We start from the raw sequence: 24,368 nt of genomic DNA on the forward strand, positions 1-24,368 counted from the left end.
AAGATCACTTGGTCTGCTGCACTGAGAATTGACTACAGAGCACGTGTTCTTCGTGGCTGTATTTTAAATGCCAGACGGATATTCCTTTTACTGGGGAGGGCAGCGCTGAGGCTCTTCTACTCCAGTGGGAAAGATGTATTTGCCCAAGACTTGACTCTAATCCATGGTCGGCTTCTCCTGGCAGTCACACTCAGGAGACAGCATGCTGGTGCCCAGCACACAGCTGGGGTTTCAGAGAGGACTCAGTCTATGAACCAGAGAAAGTAAAGATACTTGCTCAATCAATGAAGTTGCTGTGATGGGTGTGTGTTTTCTAAGTATGCTTCACCCTAAATAAAGCATCCCCCCTCCCCCACTTTTGAAAGTTGGTTGCATTCTACACATTCTTTAGGCTCCAGAGGAGAGATTTATTTTGTCACGTCTGGATGCCATTTGAAAGGCAAACCTTGGACACCAGAAAAGCGGCGGTCTTCTTCCTCCCCAGAGCATCCTCCTTTTCCGACTCCGCGCCCTCACCCTCCCATTATTTACTGGAAGGAATCACTCTGTTTTCCTCCTGCCTCCAGTCTCCTGTCCTTGTCAGCCCCTTGACTCCCACCCTGAGTTGTGTATGTCATCAGAACACCCAGTGGCAGCTCAGAAATCATGGCCAGGTTCAATATAAATTCCGTCTTGCTTAGGCAGCTTTGCATAATAAGTCCCTGAAAAGTCTTCACCAGAGTAGATGCTGGAAAAGCGATTTATTGGGTCTAGCAGGCCTGAACGTCAAGACTGAGTGGCGTTTCAGGCCACGATGGGAGTTTTAGGGTTCAGATTCTTCGTCTGACTTGGCTTTTGTAAGGCGATACCCTCGCCCCCAGACGCCTTTCCTGTGATGTTAGGAAGGTCAGGGTCACCTCCAGAGGGACCACTCTAAGGAAGTCAGGATCTCTGTACAATTGCCTCGACCAAGTCTCATGGGTGCTTTGTGAGAGATGAGGACTTCTGTGGGACTCGTCGGCTGCAGTTGAGTGCTGCCAGGTTAATCCATGCCCGTTGCCTGAAAACATCTCCCACAGGAACAAAACAAGCTGAGTTAAAGTCAGTTAACCAGGGTTTTGCACTCTGCTATTAAAACGTGGCTCCCTTGTTCGTGCCCTTGCTTTGTAGGTTAGGGAAGCTGTACTTCTATCAGTGAGTCTTGGGACCTCCCCTAGTGGTCCAGTGGTTAAGAATCTGCCTTGCAAGGCAGGGGACTCGAGTTTGATCTCTGGTCAGGGAACTAAGGTCCCATGTGCTGTGGAGCCACTAAGCTTTTGCACCACACCTGGAGAGCCCGTGTGCCCCCAGCAGAAATCCTGTGCGCCGTACTAAGACCCAATGCAGCCGAAGAAACAAATAATTAAATAACAAGCAACCAGAAACATTGTGAATGGACTTAATAAAAAAATAAGAAGTAAAACCTGATTCTCACTGTTCTCTGAATCACTGGGGGATATGTCAAATATCTAGACATCTAGATTACGTGCACGCTCCGGCATCAACATTTCACATTGCCACCCACCCTCCTGCCTGCATTGATTCTGACACAAAACCAAAGTGTGAGAACCACTGCCCTGGATTATTCTGGAAGGTGGGGTGATGGCATTCTTGATAAGCACAGAAGGGGTGTTTCCCGCATCACCAGAGCAAGTCTTCCTGGGGGTTGTCTGATGATAGCACAGCATGGCATTCAGTGAGCTTCTCCGGGAGTTCAGAGAAGAGGAGGGTTAGTTCTGCATCTTGGCGTGAATGCTGAAGTGACCTTTTTAAAGAAGATGGAGAGAATTCAGTAGGATTTGAACTTATAGGATCTCTGTTTTCAGATGCCTAATCCTGTGCCCTGGAGAAGCCACATAACTTCAGGCTCACCTTATTTTCATCTGGAGAAAGAGGGCCGCCTCACATCCCTCAGCTGTGACACTTCCATGAGCTTGCTGAGGATGGTGTGACATTTCCATCAAGCAATCCATAGTTATCACAAGCTTCTACATTCTCAGCACAGTGCTTGGAGGGGTAGCGCAGAAGTATAGACCTCTTAGTTCCTGTCTTCAAGATGGGTGGGGAGAAAGAAGGACAGTGGTAGAGATTGGCCAAACATGAACGAGACGGTTAAGGAGCTCAGAGGCAGAGAGCAAGAACCACTGGCTGGAATAACTGGGGAAGCTTCCTGGAAGAGGCGGGGCTGCAGCAGCCTTCGAACGGGGTGAGATCAGCCAGGCCAAGGGCAGGAGGCAAGAAAATTCCAGATAGGTGGGGAGGGAGGGTTCTGGGTAAAGTATTTTGCTGGAGTCCAGGGAAGACCTGACCTGACCACCTGACCTGCCTCTTGAGAAACCTGTATGCAGGTCAGGAAGCAGCAGTTAGAACTGGACATGGAACAACAGACTGGTTCCAAATAGGAAAAGGAGTACGTCAAGACTGTATATTGTTACCCTGTTTATTTAACTTTATGTGCAGAGTACATCATGAGAAATACTGGGCTGGATGAAGCACAAGCTGGAATCAAGATTGCCGGGAGAAATATCAATAAGCTCAGATATGCAGATGACACCACCCTTATGGCAGAAAGTGAAGAACTAAAGAGCCTCTTGATGAAAGTAAAAGAGGAGAGTGAAAAAGTTGGCTTAAAGCTCAACATTCAGAAAACTAAGATCATGGCATCCGGTCCTATCACTTCATGGCAAATAGATGGAGAAATAGTGAAAACAGTGTCAGACTTTATTTTTTTGGGCTCCAAAATCACTGCGGATGGTGACTGCAGCCATGAAATTAGAAGATGTTTACACCTTGGAAGGAAAGTTATGACCAACCTAGACAGCATATTAAAAAGCAGAGACATTACTTTGCCAACAAAGGTCCGTCTGGTCAAGGCTATGGTTTTCCCAGTAGTCATGTATGGATGTGAGAGTTGGACTATAAAGAAAGCTGAGTGCTGAAGAATTGATGCTTTTGAACTGTGGTGTTGGAGAAGACTCTTGAGAGTCCCTTAGACTAGAAGGAGATCCAACCAGTCCATTTTAAAGGAAATCAGTCCTGAATATTCATTGGAAGGACTGATGTTGAAGCTGAAACTCCAATATTTTGGCCACCTGATGCGAAGACCTGACTCATTGGAAAAGACCCTGATCCTGGGAAAGATTGAAGGCGAGAGGAGAAGGGGACGACAGAGGATGAGATGGTTAGATGGCATCACTGACTCAATGGACTTGAGTTTGGTTAAACCCTGGGAGTTGGTGATGGACAGGGAGGCCTGGTGTGCTGCGATTCATGGGGTCACAAAGAGTCGGATACGACTCTGAACTGAACTGAACGGAGGGAAGGCCTGTCTGCTTCATATACACAGGAAGGTCAGATAAGGATTTATTCATTCACCCACTTACTCATTTCTCCATCATCAACCCAACACAGCAAGCTGGCCTTGGGGATAGAGCCAAGTGTGGTCTCTGCCCTGGGGGCAGGCTTTGATCCCTGAGATCCTTGTGCGGGGTCTACTCTGCCCTTCTTGATGCTGGAGGCTGGCCTCTCCACGCTGCTGCCAAATGTCTTGGGATGGAGGTTTGGCAGGGCACCTGCCAGCTTCAGAGACACTGCAGTGGTGACTGTTGTGTGCGTGTATGTCATGTGGAGGGCAGTCAGCCTGCTCAGGCAGAGGGAAACAGTGGCAGGAAACACTGCTATTTGATGGAAGGATAAAGGAATCACCATTGGTTACAGGCATTTACCTCTGAGTTAGAGGTTCTATGTCGTCTGTTAATAATCATTTCAGACCTGAAGTAGGAGCTTATTGTGGGAAGGTGAATTTAGGCTTGGGGAGGGTAGGTAACTTGCCCCAGGGCTGTGAAGCCAGTGGGCAGTGGAGCTGGACTCAGCCCTGCCTGATTCCAAGTCTCTGATCGACCCCAATATCAAGACTTTCCAAGGGTCTTGACAGCTCAGTGGAGCAGCTTAGGACCTTTGGTGCCAACGTGGCTTCTGTACTGAGTATAAAACTGAAAACTGAGAATGAGGGAGATTTCTTTTTGTCAGCTGGGTAGGAGAAGTGTTGGAGTGACTGCATTCAGTCAACTGTTGAAATGACCAGGGGGTCATGCTGAGGACTCAGTGAAGGTGCCTGCAGACATTGTTTTAATTTTTCTTTTTAAAGTTGCCAGTAGACAGTTGTATAATCTCAATCACCCACCTATGCATTACTGCTCTGATGGAAACATCTACCATACGTGAGTGATATATGAGTTGTTGAAAGCAATTCAACGAAGAAGTTTTGGGCACCTACTGTGTGCTGGGCTCTGTGCCAGATGTTGGGAGTGAATTGGTGAAAAGGTCAGCTATGCAGGGCTCCGGGGAGTACCGTTCACACTGAAGTTTAATATGAAAGGCACCCCTTCTTGTGGTTTAGTGCAAAAACTAAGTGGCTGTGTGTAGTGGCCCTGCCCTCATGGAGTTTATAGTCTAGCAGGGGAGACAAATATTAAACATTGAGTTGAGCTGAAAGTGACATTATTAATAGTATTATTATTTTTGTTGGAAGAAGAATGAGGAGGAAGGGGACTGATCCTCTCTTACTCATTCTCTCTCTGTGTGAGTGTGTGCTCAGTTGTATCTGACTCTATAGCCCTTCCTATTTTATTTATTTATTCTAAAATATTTATTTATTTCATTTGGCTGCGTTGGGTCTTAGATGCAGCCTGTGGGATCTTTGTTGTGCTTTGCAGGATTCTCTCTAGTGGTGGCACTCAGGCTCAGAACTTTTAGCTCAGGGGCTCAGTAGTTGCGGAGCACTGGCTTAGTTGCCCTGTGGCATGTGGGATCTAGTTCCCTGACCGGGGATGAAACCCTCGTCCCCTCCATTGCAAAGTGAAAGTGAAAGTCACTCAGTCGTGTCTGACTGTTTGTGACTCCCATGGACTGTAGCCCGCCAAGCTCCTGGGTTCAAGGGATTTCCCAGGCAAGGATACTGGAGTGGGTTGCCATTCCCTTCTCCAGGGGATCTTGCCGACCCAGGGATCGAACCCTGGACTCCTGCCCTGCAGGCAGACGCTTTACCTTCTAGCCCATTCCCAGAGCCTCCATTGCAAGGTGTATTCTTAACCACTGCACCAACAGGGAAGTCCTGAGTCTTTATTTTATATAAGAAACTCTGTCTTAACTGGGACTGCTGTAGCAAAATGACCATGGAGTAGGTGGCTTAAACAGCAGACATTTATTTCTAACAGTTCTGGTGGCAGGAAAGTCTGACATCAGGGTGCCAGCATGGTCTAGGTGAGGTCTGGTGAGGGCCCTTTTCTCGGGCTGCAGATAACTGCTTTCTTGCTGTGTCTTCACGTGGCCAAGACAGAGACACACACACACACACACACACACACACACACACACGGTGGGGGGGGGAGGAGAGAGAGAGGAAGTGAGCGCTCTGGTGTCTCCTCTTGTAAGGGCATGAATCCCATCCTGGGTGCTCTACTCTCATGACCTAATGACCTCCCCAAAGTCCCATCTCCAAACCCCATCCATTGTGGCGTCAACCTCTGAATTTCAGAGACGGGGGACGTGGTTCATCCCACAGCAAGCCCTAAACATGGTTTTCGTTCAAAGGCAGCTTTAGGAACAGTTAACCGTGAGGAAAATGAAAAGGCTCTCCCCACACCTTGCCAAAGATTGCCCCCTGCTCGCTAGTTCTTTCAAACATGACTCAAACAGGAGATGGCTTCCTGTGCCACCGTCAGAGTGAAACACGCTTCGGTGCAAACGAGGAGGCAGCAAGTTGGCAGAGCTGAGTTTGCTGTGTGCCGGGGGTGGCTGGCTGTGGGCGCGGGGCCGCTGAGTGAGCCCGCAGGAAAAGGCCAGGTGCCGGGCTCCTGCCACGGGCCGCCCTCCTCCTTATCTTGGCTTATCTCTGCTCTGAGAACAAATAGCTGTGATGGGCCGAGGTCCTAATTTTTACAGCCAGAAGGGACCTGTGGCCACGGAGTGGGGAAGGAGAGAGGGTAGGGGAGCTGCTTGGAGACATGGAAGAGCAGGGGAGAGTCAAGGACAGCGGGCCCCGGAGAAGCAGGGCTGGGTTCCCTGAGGTCCCCGCCGCCACCCCTGGAAGCCTGGAGGCCGGGGTGGGAGCGAGGCTCCGGCCCGACGCGAGGACTTCGCTTTTGGACACAGGTGTGAGGTAGGGCCGGACGCCCGTCCCCGGGTCAGCACACGGGAACGGGGGGGACCCTGAAAAGGGAGGGGGCCCCAGGGGTCCGGGTTGGAGGGTCGGAGCTGAGAGCCCATTCAGGACAGTGGGCATGGAATCTAAGAGCACACGTGGGGGACTTCCCTGGTGCTCCGGTGGTTAAGACTCTGTGCTTTGGATGCAGGGGGCGCAGGTTCAATCCCTGGTGCGGGGTTGGGGTCGGGGGAGCAGAGGACTAAGATCCCATCTGCCCCTGAGCATAGCCAAAAAAAAAAAAGAGAGAGAACAGGCGTGGTTTGCGAGAGAGGGAGGTGGAACCATGAGGCTGAGGAGCCGGCTGTCTTACAGGGGGTCTGGCAGGCTCTGCAAATCACACGCGTGGAGCCTCGTCGGCAGTCATTTTGGAGAAGTCTTATTTTTTCCACTCTGAATCCTCTTTGGCGCCTGGAATCCATTTCTCCACAGATATGCTCAAGGAGGGCGCCTGGAAAGCTCTCAGAGGTAGGATGGCTCTCCCCCTCCAGAACGGATGGCTAAGGATCCCACAGAGCCCCTCACGAAGGCCCCCGAACTGCAGCCAGCTCTGCTCCAAGCCTCAGGCCTGGGGGGTTCCTGCTCTGGCTGGGAGCCTGGCAGTTTGTCCCCGCTGCCTGCCCTGTGTCTGATTGAAGCCTTGAGTGGCCCGAAGTCAGTGTTGATGAGAATATCCTTCTCCTGTGCCTGTGCCAGCTTCTTCAAGCCCAAGACATCTATCATCCCGGGGAACGTCTAGCCCCTCCGTCTGGGGCAGACAGGTGATGGCTGAGGCTGGGCCATGCCTGACCCATCCCGGGGTGTGCTGGTCACCACTCCACAAAGTGAATCATTCACTGTCAGCCTTTCCCTGCTCCCTCTGCCCCTTGCGGCTTTCATGCAAATGTCACCCACCCCTGGGATCCTATCAAGTAGGATTTTTTTTTTCTAAAAAGAAATGCTATATGGGTGGGGGAAGAGATAAGTTAGGTGTCTGAGATTATCGTATATATACGACTACATTTAAAAGAGGTGAACAACAAGGACCTTCTGTATAGCACAGGAAACGATACTCAATATCTTATAACAACCTATAACGGAAAAGAATCTGGAGAGTATATATAAATATATAACATACTTTTATAATATATATATGTATCTGTATAACTGAATCACTTTGCTGTACACTTAAAATTGTAAACAACATCGTAAATTGATTGTGCGTGCTAAGTTGTTTCAGTTGTATCCGACTCTTACGCGACCTCATGGACTGTAACCCACCAAGCTCCTCTGTCATGGGATTCTCCAGGCAAGAATACTGGAGTAGGTTGCCATGCTCTCCTGCAGGGGATCTTCCCAACCCAGGGATTGAAACTGCGTCCTTTAGGTCTCCTGCATTGGCAGGTGGTTTCTTTACCAGCAGTGGGACTTCAATAAAAAAAAGAAATACCATGTTGAAAAGGACATTTTCCCCTTCTCCCATTTAACTTGCTTTTCACAGGTTAGGGAGAACTGGCCATTGATTTTCTTCTAGAGAACAGAGCAAGCCCTGTGCAGATTTTGGCTAATTAACTTTTGGAGAAGTGCCGCTTGAATTTATCAAAGGGTGAAGTCTCTTTTCCCGTCCAGTGTCTTAAAAAAGGCTTTAAACTTTTGTTTCCGAATCTCTGCCAACGCCTGGCCTGTTTAAAAATGACTTCCCTGGAGACGATGGCAAAGGGTGACGGTTGTCATATTTTTGTAACTTCAATCTTCAATACAGTTGTTCCAGTCCTCAGAAAATCTCTTCTGTTTACATAAGAGAGGTATCATTCACACAAAGATTACATTTAAAAATACACATTCCCCCTTAGCATGCCTGTTACTAATAACATTGCATGTTATGAAAGTGGAAAGTATTTAAGATGAAATTAATTTTCACCCAGCGAGCCACTTTGTTTGACTTTTTCGTTCCATTTGGTGTGGGGCATGGGCTTGGCCAAATGCACTTCTCATTGTCATCAAGTTCACCTCCTTGTTTCTCTTTTTTGGGATTGATGCTGTTAGAAATGAGTTCCGGGCACATCGAGAGAAGTCTCATCTGGGATCGTATTGTACATTTCTTTTGTATTGGCTTCCAGAAGTTTGTTTTTCTAAATGAAAACCCTCTTCTCTCCAGTCGATGAGTTATAGTGTACAGTTTTTTTTCTTTCTTCCTTTCTTCCTTCCACGGATTCTCTTTCAGAAGAATTTCTGGAGTTGGAATAGTTAACATCTCTTTTGGCTGTCTGTCAGAAGATCGTGGGGAGCCAGATAATGGCTCCTTGCTTAGGACACCTCCCGGTCGTGTGTTCTTGTCAATTCTCATCCGTGTGATGCGGCTGGTCTCTGTTGCTTGGAGGGAAGCTGGAGCCCCCAGGACACGCCGGACAGGCTGTGTGTCCGAGCTGCCCTCGACAATTCTGTTACACAGAGAGGCATCGCCTTAGCAGAGGGAGGCGTTTAAGCTGGTGGGACACAGTCACAAATGCTTCCCAGGAAATGGTTGTTCATTTTTGATCAATCTCATGATCCTTGTTACTAACTTTGATTAAATCAGCTTATGCGCAGTTCTGTTTTATAGCATTCTGATGGACTTTCATTCCCCCTTCCAATTCATTGTCAGCTGGGTGACTATTATAATTTGATTACAGTTAGGTTTTGCAGCTGCTAGACACTTTCTGAGCTGTCATGCTGCTCTCGTGAGAGGGAAGATGCCCAGAGGTAGAAGAGGAGGTTTGTCCACAAGTAGTTTCCAAAAGGTGCCTTAGAAGCTTTAGTGATTATATCCTCCCAGAATAAGGAATTTGCTTTAAACTTTTTGGTAGAATCTGACACTTTGACCTTTAAAAAAGAGTAAGAGGCCAAATACTATTTGATAACTACCTATATGTGGAATCTAAAACATACAACAAACCAGTGAATATAACAAAAAAGAAGCAGACTCACACATAAAGAGAACAAGCTAGTGGTTACCAGTGGGGAGAGGGAAGGAGAGACGGGCAGGGAATTAAGAGGTATAAGCTTTTATATATAAAATAAACTGCAAAGTTATATTGTACAAGGAATGTAGTCAATATTTTATAAGTGGAATACAACTTTTAAAAGTTGTGAATCACTATATTGCACACCTGTAACATAACATATTGGACATCAATGACACTTCAGTAAAAAAATAAAGAGGACAGAAGAATCCATTTAAATTCCCCCCCCCTTTTTTTTTTTCTCCTCTAAATATTTTGGTTAAGAAATATTTTAAACTGAGACCTCCCCACCCCCCCATTTTAATGTCACTGTGTCTCCAGAGACCAAAACAAAGGGGCATTCATAATGTCCCTTCAAAATGAGCTATCTGATTCTCCCTTTTGGCTTTGCAAATCCTGTGGGTCTCCTCCTTCTGTCTTTTCCTTCTCCTCTTCTCTAAGAATCTCTGCTTTACCTGGTAGACATTATATTATTACAGTTTCAATTCCTGGGATCATTTATTCACCTTTGTCATGTGCCTATTGTTTATTTGTTAGGTATTTGATCTTACTGATTGTGTTTTATTACATTTGATCAATTATATCAATGTTGTATTTTTGGTCTTTGAAAAGGACAGTATCTTAAAAATTAGTAGCATCACCCAAGGATACCAAAGATTCAGGAACCTAAAATTTACTGTACTTAATCAGATCACCATCTCCAGTAAACCTGAAAGGTCTTTCTATTTGTGGATTGAACTCTGGGAATCAAATTATTTTGAGTCCCAAAATTCAGCCGTTATGCTTTAAATGCTTCCTTCAGTTTTTTTTCTATCAGAAAGTTATTTTTCTTCAAGTGTGTGGTTTTAAAAGATCGGTGCGTGCCCTTCTTCATCTCCTCGCCCCTATAATAGCGCTATGTTTACAGGGCGTTTCCTCTGACCCTCTAGACTTTTCTATGGGGCGTTTCTCTTCTATTGTGATGGAAGTCTTTGTATCTATGCTGGCAGTTTCAGTCCAATCTGGAGTGTCTTTGCTGGTTGCCACTGAGGAATAAGTGTGGCTAATGGTGGGTGTTAAGGGGCAGGGGGCTCTGGAAGCTGGGTGTCCTAGCAGACCCCACACAGAAGGTTGTACCAGAGCTACCTCCTTTCTGGAGGGGGGCCTCATGCTTCCTGGGACAGGGACATGTTACTCTTGTGTGTGTGCTAAGTCACTTCAGTCGTGTTGGACTCTTTGCAGCCCCATGGACTGTAGCCCATCAAGCTCCTCTGTCCATGAGATTCTCCAGACAAGAATACTGGAGTGGGTTGCCCTCCTCCAGGGGATCTTCCTGACCCAGGGATCAAACCTGAGTCTCTTATGTCTCTTGCACTGGCAGGCAGGTTCTTTACCACTGGCACCACCTGGGAAGCCCCATGTTACTTTTGCTGGTGGTTTATTCTCAGGGTCCTAATTTCTCCGTTAATGGGGTCTCTAAGTTCCCTGGTGGATTTGGTACAGGAAATAGAACCTGTTGGAGACCTGAAACTGAGTTGGATTCTGCTGCTTGCCAGAGCTCTTGATCCCTATTATCTTGGTCTTCGTAACTGCAGAATCTTCCCTGGCAGGTGGGTGGGTGACTTCAGTTTCCTTCTGGGTGTCTTCTGGTTTTCCCTGGCCTCATCCCCCCTCTCTCTGCCTCCCTGCAGGCTCGGGGACCAGTTCTACAAGGAAGCCATTGAACACTGCCGGAGCTACAACTCCCGCCTGTGTGCAGAGCGCAGCGTGCGTCTCCCATTCCTGGACTCGCAGACCGGGGTGGCCCAGAACAACTGCTACATCTGGATGGAGAAGAGGCATCGAGGCCCAGGTGAGCCATGCCACCCCTGGGATGTGCTCACGTTCGGGCTCCCAGCCTGGATGCAGGCTGCTCTGAGATTGTCCAGGAATCCCTGCAGCCTGGGTGGGCGTGGAGGTGGGACAGGCTGTACAGGGAGCCTGGAATACTTTCAAGAAACTCAACTGCTTCTGTAACTCTTGGCACGTGCCCCGAGGATGATGCGTGACATTGAAGCCACACTGGGGGGAAGGGGCAGAGTGAAAGAATTCAGGGTGTTTAATCCCTAAAAGGGAAGACTGAGGCCGTGACAGCTGCTTCACCGTTTACCCTGTGTGTTGGTATAGCTTAGTGGTTATAAGCTGGGAATCTGAAGTCAGATTTTGGTTTGAGGCTGAGCTTTGAAATCAGACCTCTTGCCCTCAGGTTCCTCATCTGTAAAATGGGGATACTGATAGTACCTACTTTAGGACTTTGTCAGGATTAAATGAACATTTTCATAAGAAACTCATAACCTGTGTTAAGTGCATAGTATATACTAAGGCTTCCCTGGTGGCTTAGTGGTAAGGAATTTGCCTGCTAATGCAGGAGATGCAGGTTCGATCCCTGGGTTGGAAAAATCCCCTGAAGAAGAAAATGGCTGTCTACTCCAGTATTCTTGCCTGGGAAATCTCATGGACAGAGGAGTCTGGTGAGCCATAGTCCAGGGATCGCAAAAGAGTTGGATATAACTTAGTGATTAAGCAACCAAAACAACGTTTTCTAAAAATGCTGTCTGTTATTGTTGATGTTATTATTATTAGTGCCGTGATACTAGTCTTCTAGGCTTCAGAGAATAGAGTAAACACCACTGGGTGGAGATCAAGGAGGTAATTTAACACAGTTTTCTGGCTCTATATTGGTATATTAAAAAAATTTTATTATGAAAGGTTTCAAAGCCATGCAAAAGTGGAGAGAAGAGTAAAATGAATTTCTGTGTATTGTTCACCCAGCCCCAACAGTGATCAACTCATAGCCAGTCATTTCATTCATACTCACCTTCCACTTTCCTCCTTGAACCCAGGTTATTTTGAAGCAAATCAAGACAGCAATACTATTTCATCTGTAAATTTTTCAGTCTATGTATCTCTAAATGGTAAGAATATAAACAAACATACCAGCCATACCTGTCAAAACTCAAAAGTTAAAAATGAGACATTAATAGCATCAAATATTTGTTCAACATTTATTTCTCCGTGTAATTGAAATCAGGATCCAAATAGGACTTCTACATTAAACTTGGCTGATGTGTCTCTTAAGTCTCTTTAAATCTGTAGGTCTCTCTCTCTCACTTGTTACTTGTGGAAGAAACTGGGTTGTTTGCTCTGTAGGGTTTCCCAGAGTCTGGATTTTCTGATTGCATCCCCATGGTGTTATTCCTGTGGATTGGTAAAAACAGATTCAGGTTCAATTTTGGGGCAAGAACAGTTCCTAAGTGGTGATGTGTGCTTTCATCAGGAGCCTCATGGGTTCTGGGTATTTCTCTTTTATTGATGTTAGCAGCCCTTGATGAAAATTGCCCAGATGCTTTATTAAGGGTTCAGAAATGGTGACATTCAATTTGAGGCTATCATTATTTCTTTATTTATTAGGTCTACATCATTTATAAAGAGAAGCATCTCCTTATTAAAATTTTGGTTATTGTGGGGTATAGTACACATATGAAAGTGTGGATAAATGATTTTCCCCCTTTAGTTATCAGTTTTCAAAATAATGAGCTGGTCCCCTTGTATTCTCCAAAGATGATCAATAACATTATTATGATTATCTTGAGTACCATCATGAATTCACAGACTTAAACATATTGAATAATTTTAATCCATTGCAGCTGTTATTCTCATCAATGCTTAAATTGCCCCCATCTTTGGACAGCTCAGTTGGTAAAGAATCCACCTGCAATGCAGGAGACCCTGGTTTGATTCCCAGGTGGGGAGGATCTGCTGGAGAAGGGATAGGTTACCCACTTCAGTATTCTTGGGCTTCCCTTGTGACTCAGATGGTAAAGAATCTGCCTGCAGTGTGGGAGACCTGGGCTCGATCTCTGGGTGGGGAAGACCCGCTGGAGAAGGGAAAAGCTACCCACTCCAGTATTCTGGTCTGGAGAATTCCATGGACCGTGTATAGTCCATGGGGTTGCTGAGTCGGATGCGACTGAGCGACTTTCACTTTCACTTTAGACAGTAGGGTTTCTGTCCAGTGCTAGTGTATTGAAACAGCCTAGTAGTTTCTGTAGCATCCTTGCTATCCTAATATTGGGATGTTTCAGGCTCATCTTGCACACGTCCTGCCCCAGACCCTGAATCAACTATTTCTTTAAGCATCCCCATTTCCTCTTTGTAAGACTATTATTTGGAGACTACAGTCTGTTGCTCCTGGGCTGGTCATTGACTTTTCAGTGAGCAGAACTAAGAAATATGGTTTCTTTTTTCTTGTTTCTCTTTTTAAGAGAAAACACGTTGTTAAATTTACTTATATAACCCATTCAATTCCGTTTTACCCAGTTTTAACTTAACTATCTTCATTCTCTCACTGAAAAGAATACTGGCTCTTTATGATGCCAGCATAGTTTTTTTGCTTTATTCTGCAATAGACACACAACAATATCAGAATAAAATGAGACTACCAGCAATAAGGTGACTGAAATGGTTTAAGTTTTATTTCTTTCTTTGCAATTTTTTGTTGTCTTTAGCATATTTCCTATTAAGGATGTAGAGTCAGATTACTGTGTTTTAAGGTTGCTTGAAATAGTTCCTCAGTGTGTTTGTAGTATTAACTCAATACACAGTTGGATTTGTTTCATTTTTGCTTTCACTTATTAGGTTTTACTGTTTTTTTTTTAATTTTATGTAATTACTTTGTCTTTTTTAAATTAACTTTTTATCTTGAAATAATTGTAGATAGACAGGAAGCTGTAAACATAGTACAGAGAGATCCCCTTGTACCCTTCACTGGGTTTCCCCTAAGGGATGTATCTTGTGAATTATAGCATAATATCAAAACCAGAAAAGTGACACTGGTGACATGTATGTGTGTAGTTCTATGCCATTTTATCACATGTATAGATTTATGGAACCACCACCACAATTGAGATACAAAACTAGTCCATCACCACAAAGATCTTCCTCATCCTGCCCTTTAATAGTCACACCCGCCTATTCTCTCTTCATTTAGGTCCCTTTACCCTCTTGCATTTGTAATATAGTATCTTAAACATTTCCTCTGCATACATTGAAAACCACATCAGACAGACTGATAATTTTTGCTTCAACTGTCAAACATAATTTAGAAAACTTAAGAGAAGTGTCTATTGTATTTACTCACAACTTTGCTCTTTTGTTGCTGCGTCTTCCTTTCTGATGTCCCAAGATGCCTGCCTTTATAATTCCTTTCTGATTAAGTATTTTCTTTAACCATTCTTTTAAAGTAGGTCTGATAGTAACAACTCTTAGTTTTCCTTCATCTGACAGTGTCTTGATTTTCCTGTTATTCCTTTTTTTTTTTTTTTTTGTCTTTGTTTTTGGCCATGCCCACACAACATATGAGATCTTATTTCCCTGACCAGGGATCAAACCTGTGCCCCCTGCAGTGAAGCACAGAGTCCTAACCACTGGGCAACCAGGGAATTTCACCCTTCATTCCCGAAGGATATTTATTTTGTTGTTGGATATAAACTTCTGGGATGATAGTCCTTTAATTTTAACACTTAAAAAATGTCTTGCTTCTTCCTTTCAGCCTCAGTAGTTTGTGATGAGAAATCTGCCGTCATTTAAATTATTTTCTCTTGAAAGTGAGGTGTCATTTTTCTCTCATTGATGTTGCAAGTTTTTGTTTTTAGTTTTCAGAAATTTGATTTTGATATGTCTTGGTGGAGATTTCTTTGAGTTTATCCTTTTCAGAATTTGCTCAGCTTCTTGACTCTGTAGGTTTATATATTGTTGTTGCCAAGTTTCAAAATTTTTCAACCGTTATTTCTTTGATTATAAGTTTTAGGCTCACTCTTTTCCCCTTCTTCTTCTGGATTCCACTGGGAAAGAAAATTCTGGGACTTCAAAATGTTAAATCTTTTGTTACAGACCCAGAAGCCCCCCAGGCTCCCTTCTTCTCTCTCCAGCCTCCTTCTCTTCCCTCTCCTCCTTCCTTCCTTTTTTTCCGAGTCTCTTGGATGACCTCTGTTATATTCTCTTCAGGTTCATTACTGTTTCATCTAGTCTCTTCATTCTGCTGTTAAGCCCTTTCACTGAGGGTTTGTTTTGTTTTCGTTATCGTGTTTTTCAGTTCTAAACTTTCCATTTGGTTCTTCTTTATATCTTCTGTTTCTTTGTGGGACTTTGTAGCTTTTCGTTGTCTTGGGTGTTAATTATTTGAAACATTCTTGTGATGGTGACTTTAAAACTCTTGTCAGACGATTCTAACGTCAGACGATTCTAACGTGTGTTGTTTCAGTGTTGGTGCCTGTTGTCTTTTCTTATTCAAGTTGAGATTGTCCTGGTTCTTCACAAGCGTGATTTTGATCGAACCCTGGACAGTCTGGCTGTAATGTAATGAGACCCCAGACGTTATTTAACTCTTCTGTTTTCACAGACCTCCTCTGGCACTGTGCCAACAGGGGAAGAGAGGTACTACTGTCAGATGGATGTGGGAGTCCAGGTTCCCCGTTCAGTCTGTCGACACCCCAGAGTGGGAGGAGTACCTCATCATTGCTGGGTGGAGGTGGGAGTTCAGACTCCCCACTAAGCCTTCACCAAGGCCACCCTAGTTGGGAGGAGGAAGCACGCCTTATTACTGGTCCCTGTACAGCCTCCACTGACGCCATGGGGTGTCACTTGCCCTTCTCTGACACTAAACCTGCAAGGATATTAGGATGCCCTGCTGGGCTGCCTCTTCCCTGGTCCTTCAGCTAGAGAGAGCAGGATTTTCTTGGGGCTTTTTGGGGTCTACATTTGGTGGTGTTTCTGGATAGTCAGCTTTTCTACATCTCAGTCTGGTGTGTATAAAACAACAACAAAAAAATGCCCAAACACTTGCCACCCTGTTGGATCTGAAAGTCCCTACGGGTCATTCTCTTTACCTTTCAGTATCTTATTTTTGTTATAGAAACAATGTCTAGGAGTTTTAGTTGGGCTTTGTGGAAGGATTATGGGAGAGTATATCTATTCTATCTTTCCAGAAGCAGAAGTCCCTGGGTTGCTTTTTTTTTATTAAAAAAAACATAAAAGTTAACAGCTTTATTGAATTATAACTGACATAGAGCAATCTGCACATATTTAACATGTGCAATTTGATAAGTTTTGACATGTATATACCTGTGAAACCATCACGACAATCAATATAACAAACACATCCTTGACTCCCCACAGTTTCCTTGTGTCACTTGTAATCCATCCCCCCTTTTCTTCCTCCTCCCTCTATGTTCCATCTCTCCCAAACCCCAGTCATGCTTTCTGTACTGGAATCACACAGGACGTACTTCTTTTTTTTGGTGACTGGTGGACAGGGTCCTGACTTCTTTCACTCAGCATAATTATTTTGAAATCACCCATGCTCTAGCATGTATCAATGATTTATTTGTTTTATATGCTGAGTAATATTCTATTATATGGCTACATCGCAGTTTATTCATCTGTTGATGGACATTTTGATTTGTTTTTAGTTTTTGGCTGTTATAAATAGAGCTGCTGTGAACATTTGTGTGTAGGTCTTCATTGACATATACTTCATGGACATATACTTTCATTTCTCCTTGGTAAAGTACCTAGGAGTGTAATGGCTGTGTCATAAGGAAGGTCTGTATTTTACATTTTAAGAAACTGTCAGGCTGTTTTTCATAGTGGTTTTATCATTTTATATCCACCCCAACAATGTACAAGAATTCCAGTTCCTTTATATTCTCACTAACACTTGGTATGGTCAACTTTTTGAAGTTTTAGCTATTCTTATTTTTATACAGTGGTATCTCATTGTGGTTTTACTTTGCATTTCCCTAATTAATGATGTTGAACATCTTTATATGTGCTTATTTTACCATCTTTTGGTAAAATGTTCAAATCCTTGGACCATTTTAAAATTGGGTTGTTTGTGGGTTTTCTTATTAATGAAAATAGATAGTTCTTTATATATATTAGATTCAAGACCTCTCCAAATTTGTCCTTCTTTTTTGAAGTTGTTTTGGCTACTCTAGGTTCTTTGCGCTTCCATATGAATTTTATAATCAATTTGTCAGTTTCTACAAAAAAAACATGGTGGAAATTTGATTGAGATTGTGTGGAGTCTATAGATAAACTTGGGGAAAACTGACATTTCTTAATGCTGAATCTTCCAACCCATGGATATAATGTATCTCCCCATTTATTATTATTCTTTTTAATTTTTCTCATCAATCACTTTTAGTTTTCAGTATACAGGTCTTTCACATTTTTGTCATATTTATCTCTATATACTTAATATTTTTGATGATATTATAAATAGATTTTTAAAATTTAAATTTTCTGATTTTTCTTTGCTAGTGTACAGAAATGCAATTATTATTGTGTACTCACTTGTGTCCTAAAATTTTGCTATACTCATTTATTAGTTCTAGTAGCTTTCTATAGATTGCATAGTATTTTCTCTATAGTTGATTATGCTAGTGAATGAACAAAGTTTTTCAATATAGATGTGTTTTATTTATTTTACTTTATTTATTTACTTGTCTATGTAAAGTAATAAGTATATTATCATAAGTGACCAGTCCAGGTTCGACGCATAAATTTTCCTCTGTTCAAAAAAAAAAAAAAAAAAAAGTAAAGTAATAAGCTGTATTGTCTATGTAAAATGACAAGTATTGTACTGGAATGTCCAGGACAATATTAAGTAAACGTGGTAAGAGTGAACATCCTTTTGTTGTTCCTGATCCTAAGGTGAGAGCATTCATTCTTTCATTTTTAAGTATGATGCTAGCTGTAGTTTTTTTTTGCTGCACCACATGGTGTGCAGGATCTTAGTTCCCCAACCGTGGATCTAACCCTGGCCCCTTGCAGTGGAGTCTTAACCACTGGACTGCCAGGAAAGTCCCAGCTGTAGGTTCTTTATAGTTGCTCTTTATCAAATCGAGGATGCTCCTATCTCTAGTTTGACAGTTATTTAAATCAGTATTTGGTATTGGTTTTGTCAGTTGATTTTGCTGAGTCTATTGAGATGATCATGTGATTTTGCTTTTGTTAATTGTTAATATGATGAGTTATATTGATTGGTTTTTGAATGTTAAATTAACATTGCATTCCTAGGATAAACCCTACTTTGTCATGACACGTTATCCTTTTTATATATTGTTAGATTCACTTTGCTAAAGTTTAATTAGAACTTTTGCATCTATCTTTATGACAGATATTGGTCTGTAGTTTTTTTTTTTTTTTTCTTCTTGTTGTGTCCCTGTCTTGTTTAGGTATTTGGGTGGTGTTCGCTTCATTTAATGAGTTGGGAAATATTCTCTCCTTTTCAGTTTTCTGGAAGATTTTATACATAGAATTGATATTAGTTATGTAGAATTGATATTAGTAGCTGCAGCATGCGGGCTCAGTAGTTGTGGCTTGCAGGCCCCAGAGCGCATGGCCCTTAATAGTTGTAGCACATGGGCTTAGTTTCTTGGCAGCATGTGGAATTTTCCCGGACCAGGGATAGAACCTGTCTCTCCTGCACTGGCAGGTGGATTCTTACCCACTGTGCCACTAGGGAAGTCCTAAACTTAATTTCTTTAATAGATATATACAGCTATTCAGGCTATTTCATCTTCAGTGAGTCTTGGTAGTTTGTGACTTAAAGGGACATGACCATCTCATCTAAATTATGCAAAATGAGTTGCATAAGATTGTTCATACTGTTGTAGTATATTTTTATTATGTGTAGGATCTGTTGTGGTATATCCTCTGCTGTTCCTTATATTGGTAAATTTGAATTTTTTCTTTCACCTGATCAGTCTGATAAGAGGTTTATCAATTTTATTGATTTCTTGAAAGAAATAGCTTTTGGTTTAAGTGATTTACTCAAATTTTTCTGTTTTATGTTTTATAGTTTCTGTTCTGATCTTTAGTTTTCCTTTCTTCTATTTTACTTTGGGTTTAATTTGCTCTTCTGCTTATTTCTCAAAGTAGAAACTGAAGTCAATGATTTGCAGTCTTTCTTCTTTTGTAATATAATTTCTCCCTAAGAATGAGAGTTTAGCTCATTCTTTAGCCTTGTTTCATAAATTTTGGTATTGTTTTCATTTTATTCAATTGAAATGTTTTCTAATTTCCCATTTTATTTCTTCTTTTGTCCATAAATTATTTAGAAGTATGTTATTTAGTTTCCAAACAGTTGGGAGATTTTCCAGAGATATGCCTTTTATTTATTTCTACTTTAATACCATATGGTCAGAGAATGCTCTGTATGACTTGGATCCTTTTAAATTTACTGAGACTTATTTTATGGCCCAGAATATGGCCTGTCTTGGATAAATGTTCTCTTTAATCTGGAAAAGAATGTGTATTTTCCTGTTGTTAGTTGGAATGTCCTATAAATATCAATTAAATCAAGTTATTGATAGTACTGCTCAAATTTTCTACATTCTTACCAATTTTTATATTTGTTCTGTAAATTATCAAGAGAGTACATTGAAATTTCTGACTGTAATTGTGAGTTTTACTATTTTGTCTCGTAATTCTTTTAGTTTTTGATCCATATATTTTGAAGCTCTGTTATTAGATACATAGACATTTAGGATTATTATGTTCTCTTGATAAATTGATTGCTTTGTCATTTTGCAATGACCCTTGAAATCTGTTAATATTCTTCATTCTGAAATTTGCTTTCTCTAATATTAATATAGCCATTCCAGTTCTACTTTGATTAGCATTAATATGGTGTATTTTTTTCATTCTTTTACTTTTAACCTATTTGAGACTTTATGTTAAAAGTAGATTTTTTTTAATAGGTAGTATGTCTTGCTTTTTAAATGTAATTTGATGATCTTTGTTTTGTTAATTTGGGTATTTAGACCATTTAAATTTAATGTGATTATTTTTATAGTTAGGTTTAAATCCTAACTATAAAAAAATCATTTTGCTATTTGTTTCCTGTTTATCCATCTGTTTGTTTCCTATTTTCTCATTTTCTTTCAGAGGTTAATTAAATTTTTTGACTCCATTTTCTCTCATTTTTTTGGCTTATTAACTAAAACTCTTTCTTTTGTTATTTTAATGTTTGCTTGGTGTTTATAGTATGCGTGTTTAACTAATTATAGTTTACCTTCAAGTAATATCATACTGCTTGGTGAATAGTGTAAGGACTCTACTATAGTATGGTGGTAAAAAGAATATTACTATCCTACCCCAAAGATGCACATAGCTTAATCCCTGGAACCTGTGAACATGTTATTTTACATGACAAAAAGGACTTTCTTAGTGTGATTAAGTTAATGAACTTGATATAGAGAGTTTATCCTAGATTGTTCCAATGGGCCCAGTGTAATCATAAGGGTTTTTGAAGGAGGGGGCAGGGTGATCAGAGTCAGAGCAGGAGATGTGACGGCAGAAGCAGAGGTCGAAGCGATGCAGCAGAGGAAGGGGCTACCATCCAAAGAATGTAGGTGGCATCTAGAGGTTTGAAAAGGCAAGGGAGTAGATTCTCCTGCAGAGTCTCCAGAAGGGATCAGTTCTGCTGACACCACAATGTTAGCTCATTCAGCAAGACTGATTTTGGAATTCTCTGGAATTTTAAACTAATAAACTCATATTGTTTTAAGACTCTCTGTGTTGATTCTTTACGCAGCAGCATTTGGCAACTAATGCAAGTGTACTTTAACATAAAAGTATTGACTATTGACCTTTGTGCAATTGCTGTCATACATTTTATTTTTATATATGGTGTAAACCTCATATTACATTGTCATTATTTTGTTTAGTCCACATCTTTTAAAGAATTTTGAATAATAAGAAAACTTCTTATATGATTACTGATACACTAGAAGTCATTTCTAATGTTCTTTATTTCTTTGTGTAGATCTTTAATTAGATCTAGTATCAATTTCCTTCTGCCTAAAGTTTTTCTTTTAACATTTCATATAGTCTAGGCCTGTTGATGATTGATTCTTTCAACTTTTGTGTATCTGAAAATATCTTTAGCTTGCCTTAGTTTTTTAAAAGTTATCTTTGCTGGGTATAGTCTCTAAATTGTCACGTTTCTTTTTTCCCTTTCAGTATTATAATGACTGAATTACTATTTTCTTGCTTGCAGAGTTTCTGATGAGAAATCATCCTTATCTTTGTTCCTTTATTTGTAATATATCTCTTTTCTCTGCTTTTAATATTTTTTCTTTATCACTGTTTTTGAGCAATTTTGACTATGATGTACATTGCTACAGTTTTTTTCATGCTTCTTATACTTAGTTCTGTTGGAGCTGCAGGTTTATAGTTTTCATCAGACTGTGAAAATATCCAGCCCTGTTTCTACAAATATTTTTTCTTCCCTCTCTTCTCTTTAGGGATGCTAATTAGACACATATTAAGTTGTTTGAAGTTGTCCCACTATGCTGTTCTGCTTTTTTTTTAAATTCTCATTTTCTCATGGATTTTTATTTTAGACAGTTTCTATTGCTATGTTTTTAAGTGTTCTAATCTTTTCTTCTCCAGTGTCTAATCTGACCTTAATTCCATCCAGTATGTTTTTAATCTCACACATTGTAGTTTTCATTTTTATAAGTTAAATTTGAGTCTTTTAAAACAGACTGTTTTAAGCTTTTAAGCATGTGGAATATAGATAATAACTGTCCTAGTGTCGTTCTGCTAATTCTAACATCAGTGTCAATTCTGGGTTGGTTTTAATTGATTTTTCCCCCCTCTCACTGTAGGCCATTTTGAAGCTTCTTTACATGCCTTATAATTTTGAATTGGGTGCCCAACATTGTGAATTTTACCTTGCTGGGTACTGTATATATTTTTTATTCCTATAGATATTCTGGAACTTTGTTTTGGGTCACTGTCAAGTTACTTGGAAACAGTTTGATCTTTTCTTGTCTTACTTTTAAATTGAACAGTGCTTAATCTAGGGCTAATTCCCCATTAGCAAGGCAAGACCATTCTCTGTACCCTACCCAGGGCTCCATGAATCATGAGGCTTTTCCATGGTGCTGGTGGGAACAGACTATTCCCACCCCTAGTGCACACCAGGCATCCTATGTTCTTCCAGGTGGTTCTTCTCTTGGCATTTAGTAGTTTCCTCACAAGCATGCTGCGGTCAATACTGAGTGGAACACTTGAAGGAGACCCTATGTGTATCTCCACAGTTCTTTCTCTGAGCAACTTTCTTGTGTTTGCTGTTCTTTTTTTAAAATTTATTTTAAAGTGTTTATTTATTTGTTTAAATTTTGGCTGCACAGGGTCTTGTTGCAGTACATGGACTCTGCATTGTGGCACATGGGCTTTCTTTTGCTGTGGCACGCTGACTTAGTTGCTCCTCGGCGTGTGGAATCTTAGTTCCCCAACCAGGGATTGAATTCATGTGCTCTGCATTGGAAGGCAAGTTCTTAACCACTGGACCACCAGGGAAATCCCTGTTTACTGTTCTTTTCCTTGAATTCTGGTCACCTTGGTCTTCCCAGACTCTCAGCTCTTTCTCTTCAACTCAAGAAGTCAGCTGAGTTCTACCCATGTTCCTCTTCCATGTGCTGCACCCTGGAAACTCTCTCAAGCAAGTAAGCTGGGGCAATCACAGGGCTCACCTTGCTCATTTTCAGTATCTAAGGAATCACTGTCCTTCATCACCTGATGTCCAGTGTCTTGAAAACTCTTGTTTCATTTTTTTTCTATCTTGGCTTCAGGTGGGAAGGTAAGCCTGGCCCTTGATATGCATCTTAGCTAGAGGCAGATGTTTGCTTTTCTTGTTCAATCACTAAGTTGTGTCCTGCTCTTTGTGACCCCATGGACTGCAGCACGCCAGGCTTCCCTGTCCTTCACTATCTCTGAGAGTTTGCTCAAATTCATGCACATTGAGTTGGTGATGCCATCCAACCGTCTCATCCTCTGTCACCCACTTCTCCTCCTGCCCTCAGTCTTTCTCAGCATCAGGGTCTTGTCCAGTGAGGAGGCTCTTCGCATCAGAAAGCCAAAGGATTGGAGCTTCCGCTTCAGCATCAGTCCTTCTAATGAATATTCAGGGTTGATTTCCTTTAGGATTGACTGGTTTGATCTCCTTGCAGTCCAAGGGACTCTCAAGAGTCTTCTCCAACACCACAGTTCGAAAGCATCAATTCTTTGGCGCTCAGCCTTTTTATGATCCAACTCTTACATCCATATGTGACTACTGGAAAAATCATAGCTTTGACTATATGATCCTTTGTCAGCCAAATGATGTCTCTGCTTTTTAACACACTGTCTAGGTTTGTCATAGTTTTCTTCCAGGAAGCAAGAGTCTTTTAATTTCATAACTGTAGTCACTGTCTTCAGTGATTTTGGAGCCCAAGAAACAAAATCTGCCACTGTTTCCATATTTCCCCTGTCTGTTTGCCATGAAGTGATGTAACTAGATGCCATGATCTTAGTTTGCTTTTATATTTTAATTTTCCTTTGTAATAATATCATATATTTACTGGTTTTAAAGTCAAATCTACAAAGCATCGTATATTCAGAGAGAGAGTTTAGCCCTCTTCTATCTCTGTTCTTTTACCCTGTTCCTTTCCTCTTTCTATAGACAACTTTCTTTTCTTCTTGTTACTATTATTGTTATTATTATTTTTCTATCTGTAAGTAACTTAAAAAAATAGTTTTTGGTTTATCTTTCCGTTAAAAAAAAAAAACCCATGTAAAAACACAATATATATGCATCTGTGTGTGTATATATCCCCATCTGTTAAAGACATGATAATATAATACGCACACTATTCTCTACCTTACATTTTTCACTTAATGATACCTTCCATTGCAGTGTATACTCCCCTGCCCCCATTCTCTCCTCCCCCGACTTCTTTCCATAACTTCGTTATAGTCCATTATGAGGATATGCTATTATTTATTCAACCAGGTCCCTGTAATGGACATTGGATTGTTTTCACCTTTTGTCTAGTATTGGATAGACCACGATGAAACCGTGTTTTTGTATTTTTGTGCGTGAATCTGTGACAGATTCCTGGAAGTGGACTTGCCGGGTCAAAGGGTAACATGTCTGTGGTTTTGTTAGACACGCCAAGTTCTCTTTCATAGGGTTAGTTGCTCAATCGTGTCCAACTGTTTGCGACTCCGTGGGCTGTAGCCTGCCAGGGTCTTCTATCCATGGATGTCTCCAGGCAAGAATACTGGAGTGGGTGACCATTCTTTCTCCAGGG

At 41.7% G+C, this 24,368-nt stretch overlaps 1 protein-coding gene across 2 annotated transcripts in view; it reads left to right on the forward strand.

The window, feature by feature from the left end:
* Positions 1 to 24,368, forward strand: part of DPF3 (double PHD fingers 3) — a 285,740-nt gene that overhangs the window by 108,110 nt on the left and 153,262 nt on the right. For both annotated transcript variants that reach the window (XR_008687334.2, XM_055437076.2), the window contains exon 2: positions 10,872 to 11,032. Coding sequence is in view for 1 of the 2 variants with exons in the window: in XM_055437076.2 (XP_055293051.1) it covers positions 10,872 to 11,032 (161 nt within the window). In the remaining variant the exon portion in view is untranslated. The remainder of the gene's footprint in view (positions 1 to 10,871; positions 11,033 to 24,368) is intronic.

Source organism: Moschus berezovskii, chromosome 9 (assembly GCF_049115385.1).
Source record: "Moschus berezovskii isolate FMDL1 chromosome 9, NW_MosBer_1.0, whole genome shotgun sequence".
In the NCBI taxonomy this organism is placed as follows: Eukaryota; Metazoa; Chordata; class Mammalia; order Artiodactyla; family Moschidae; genus Moschus; species Moschus berezovskii.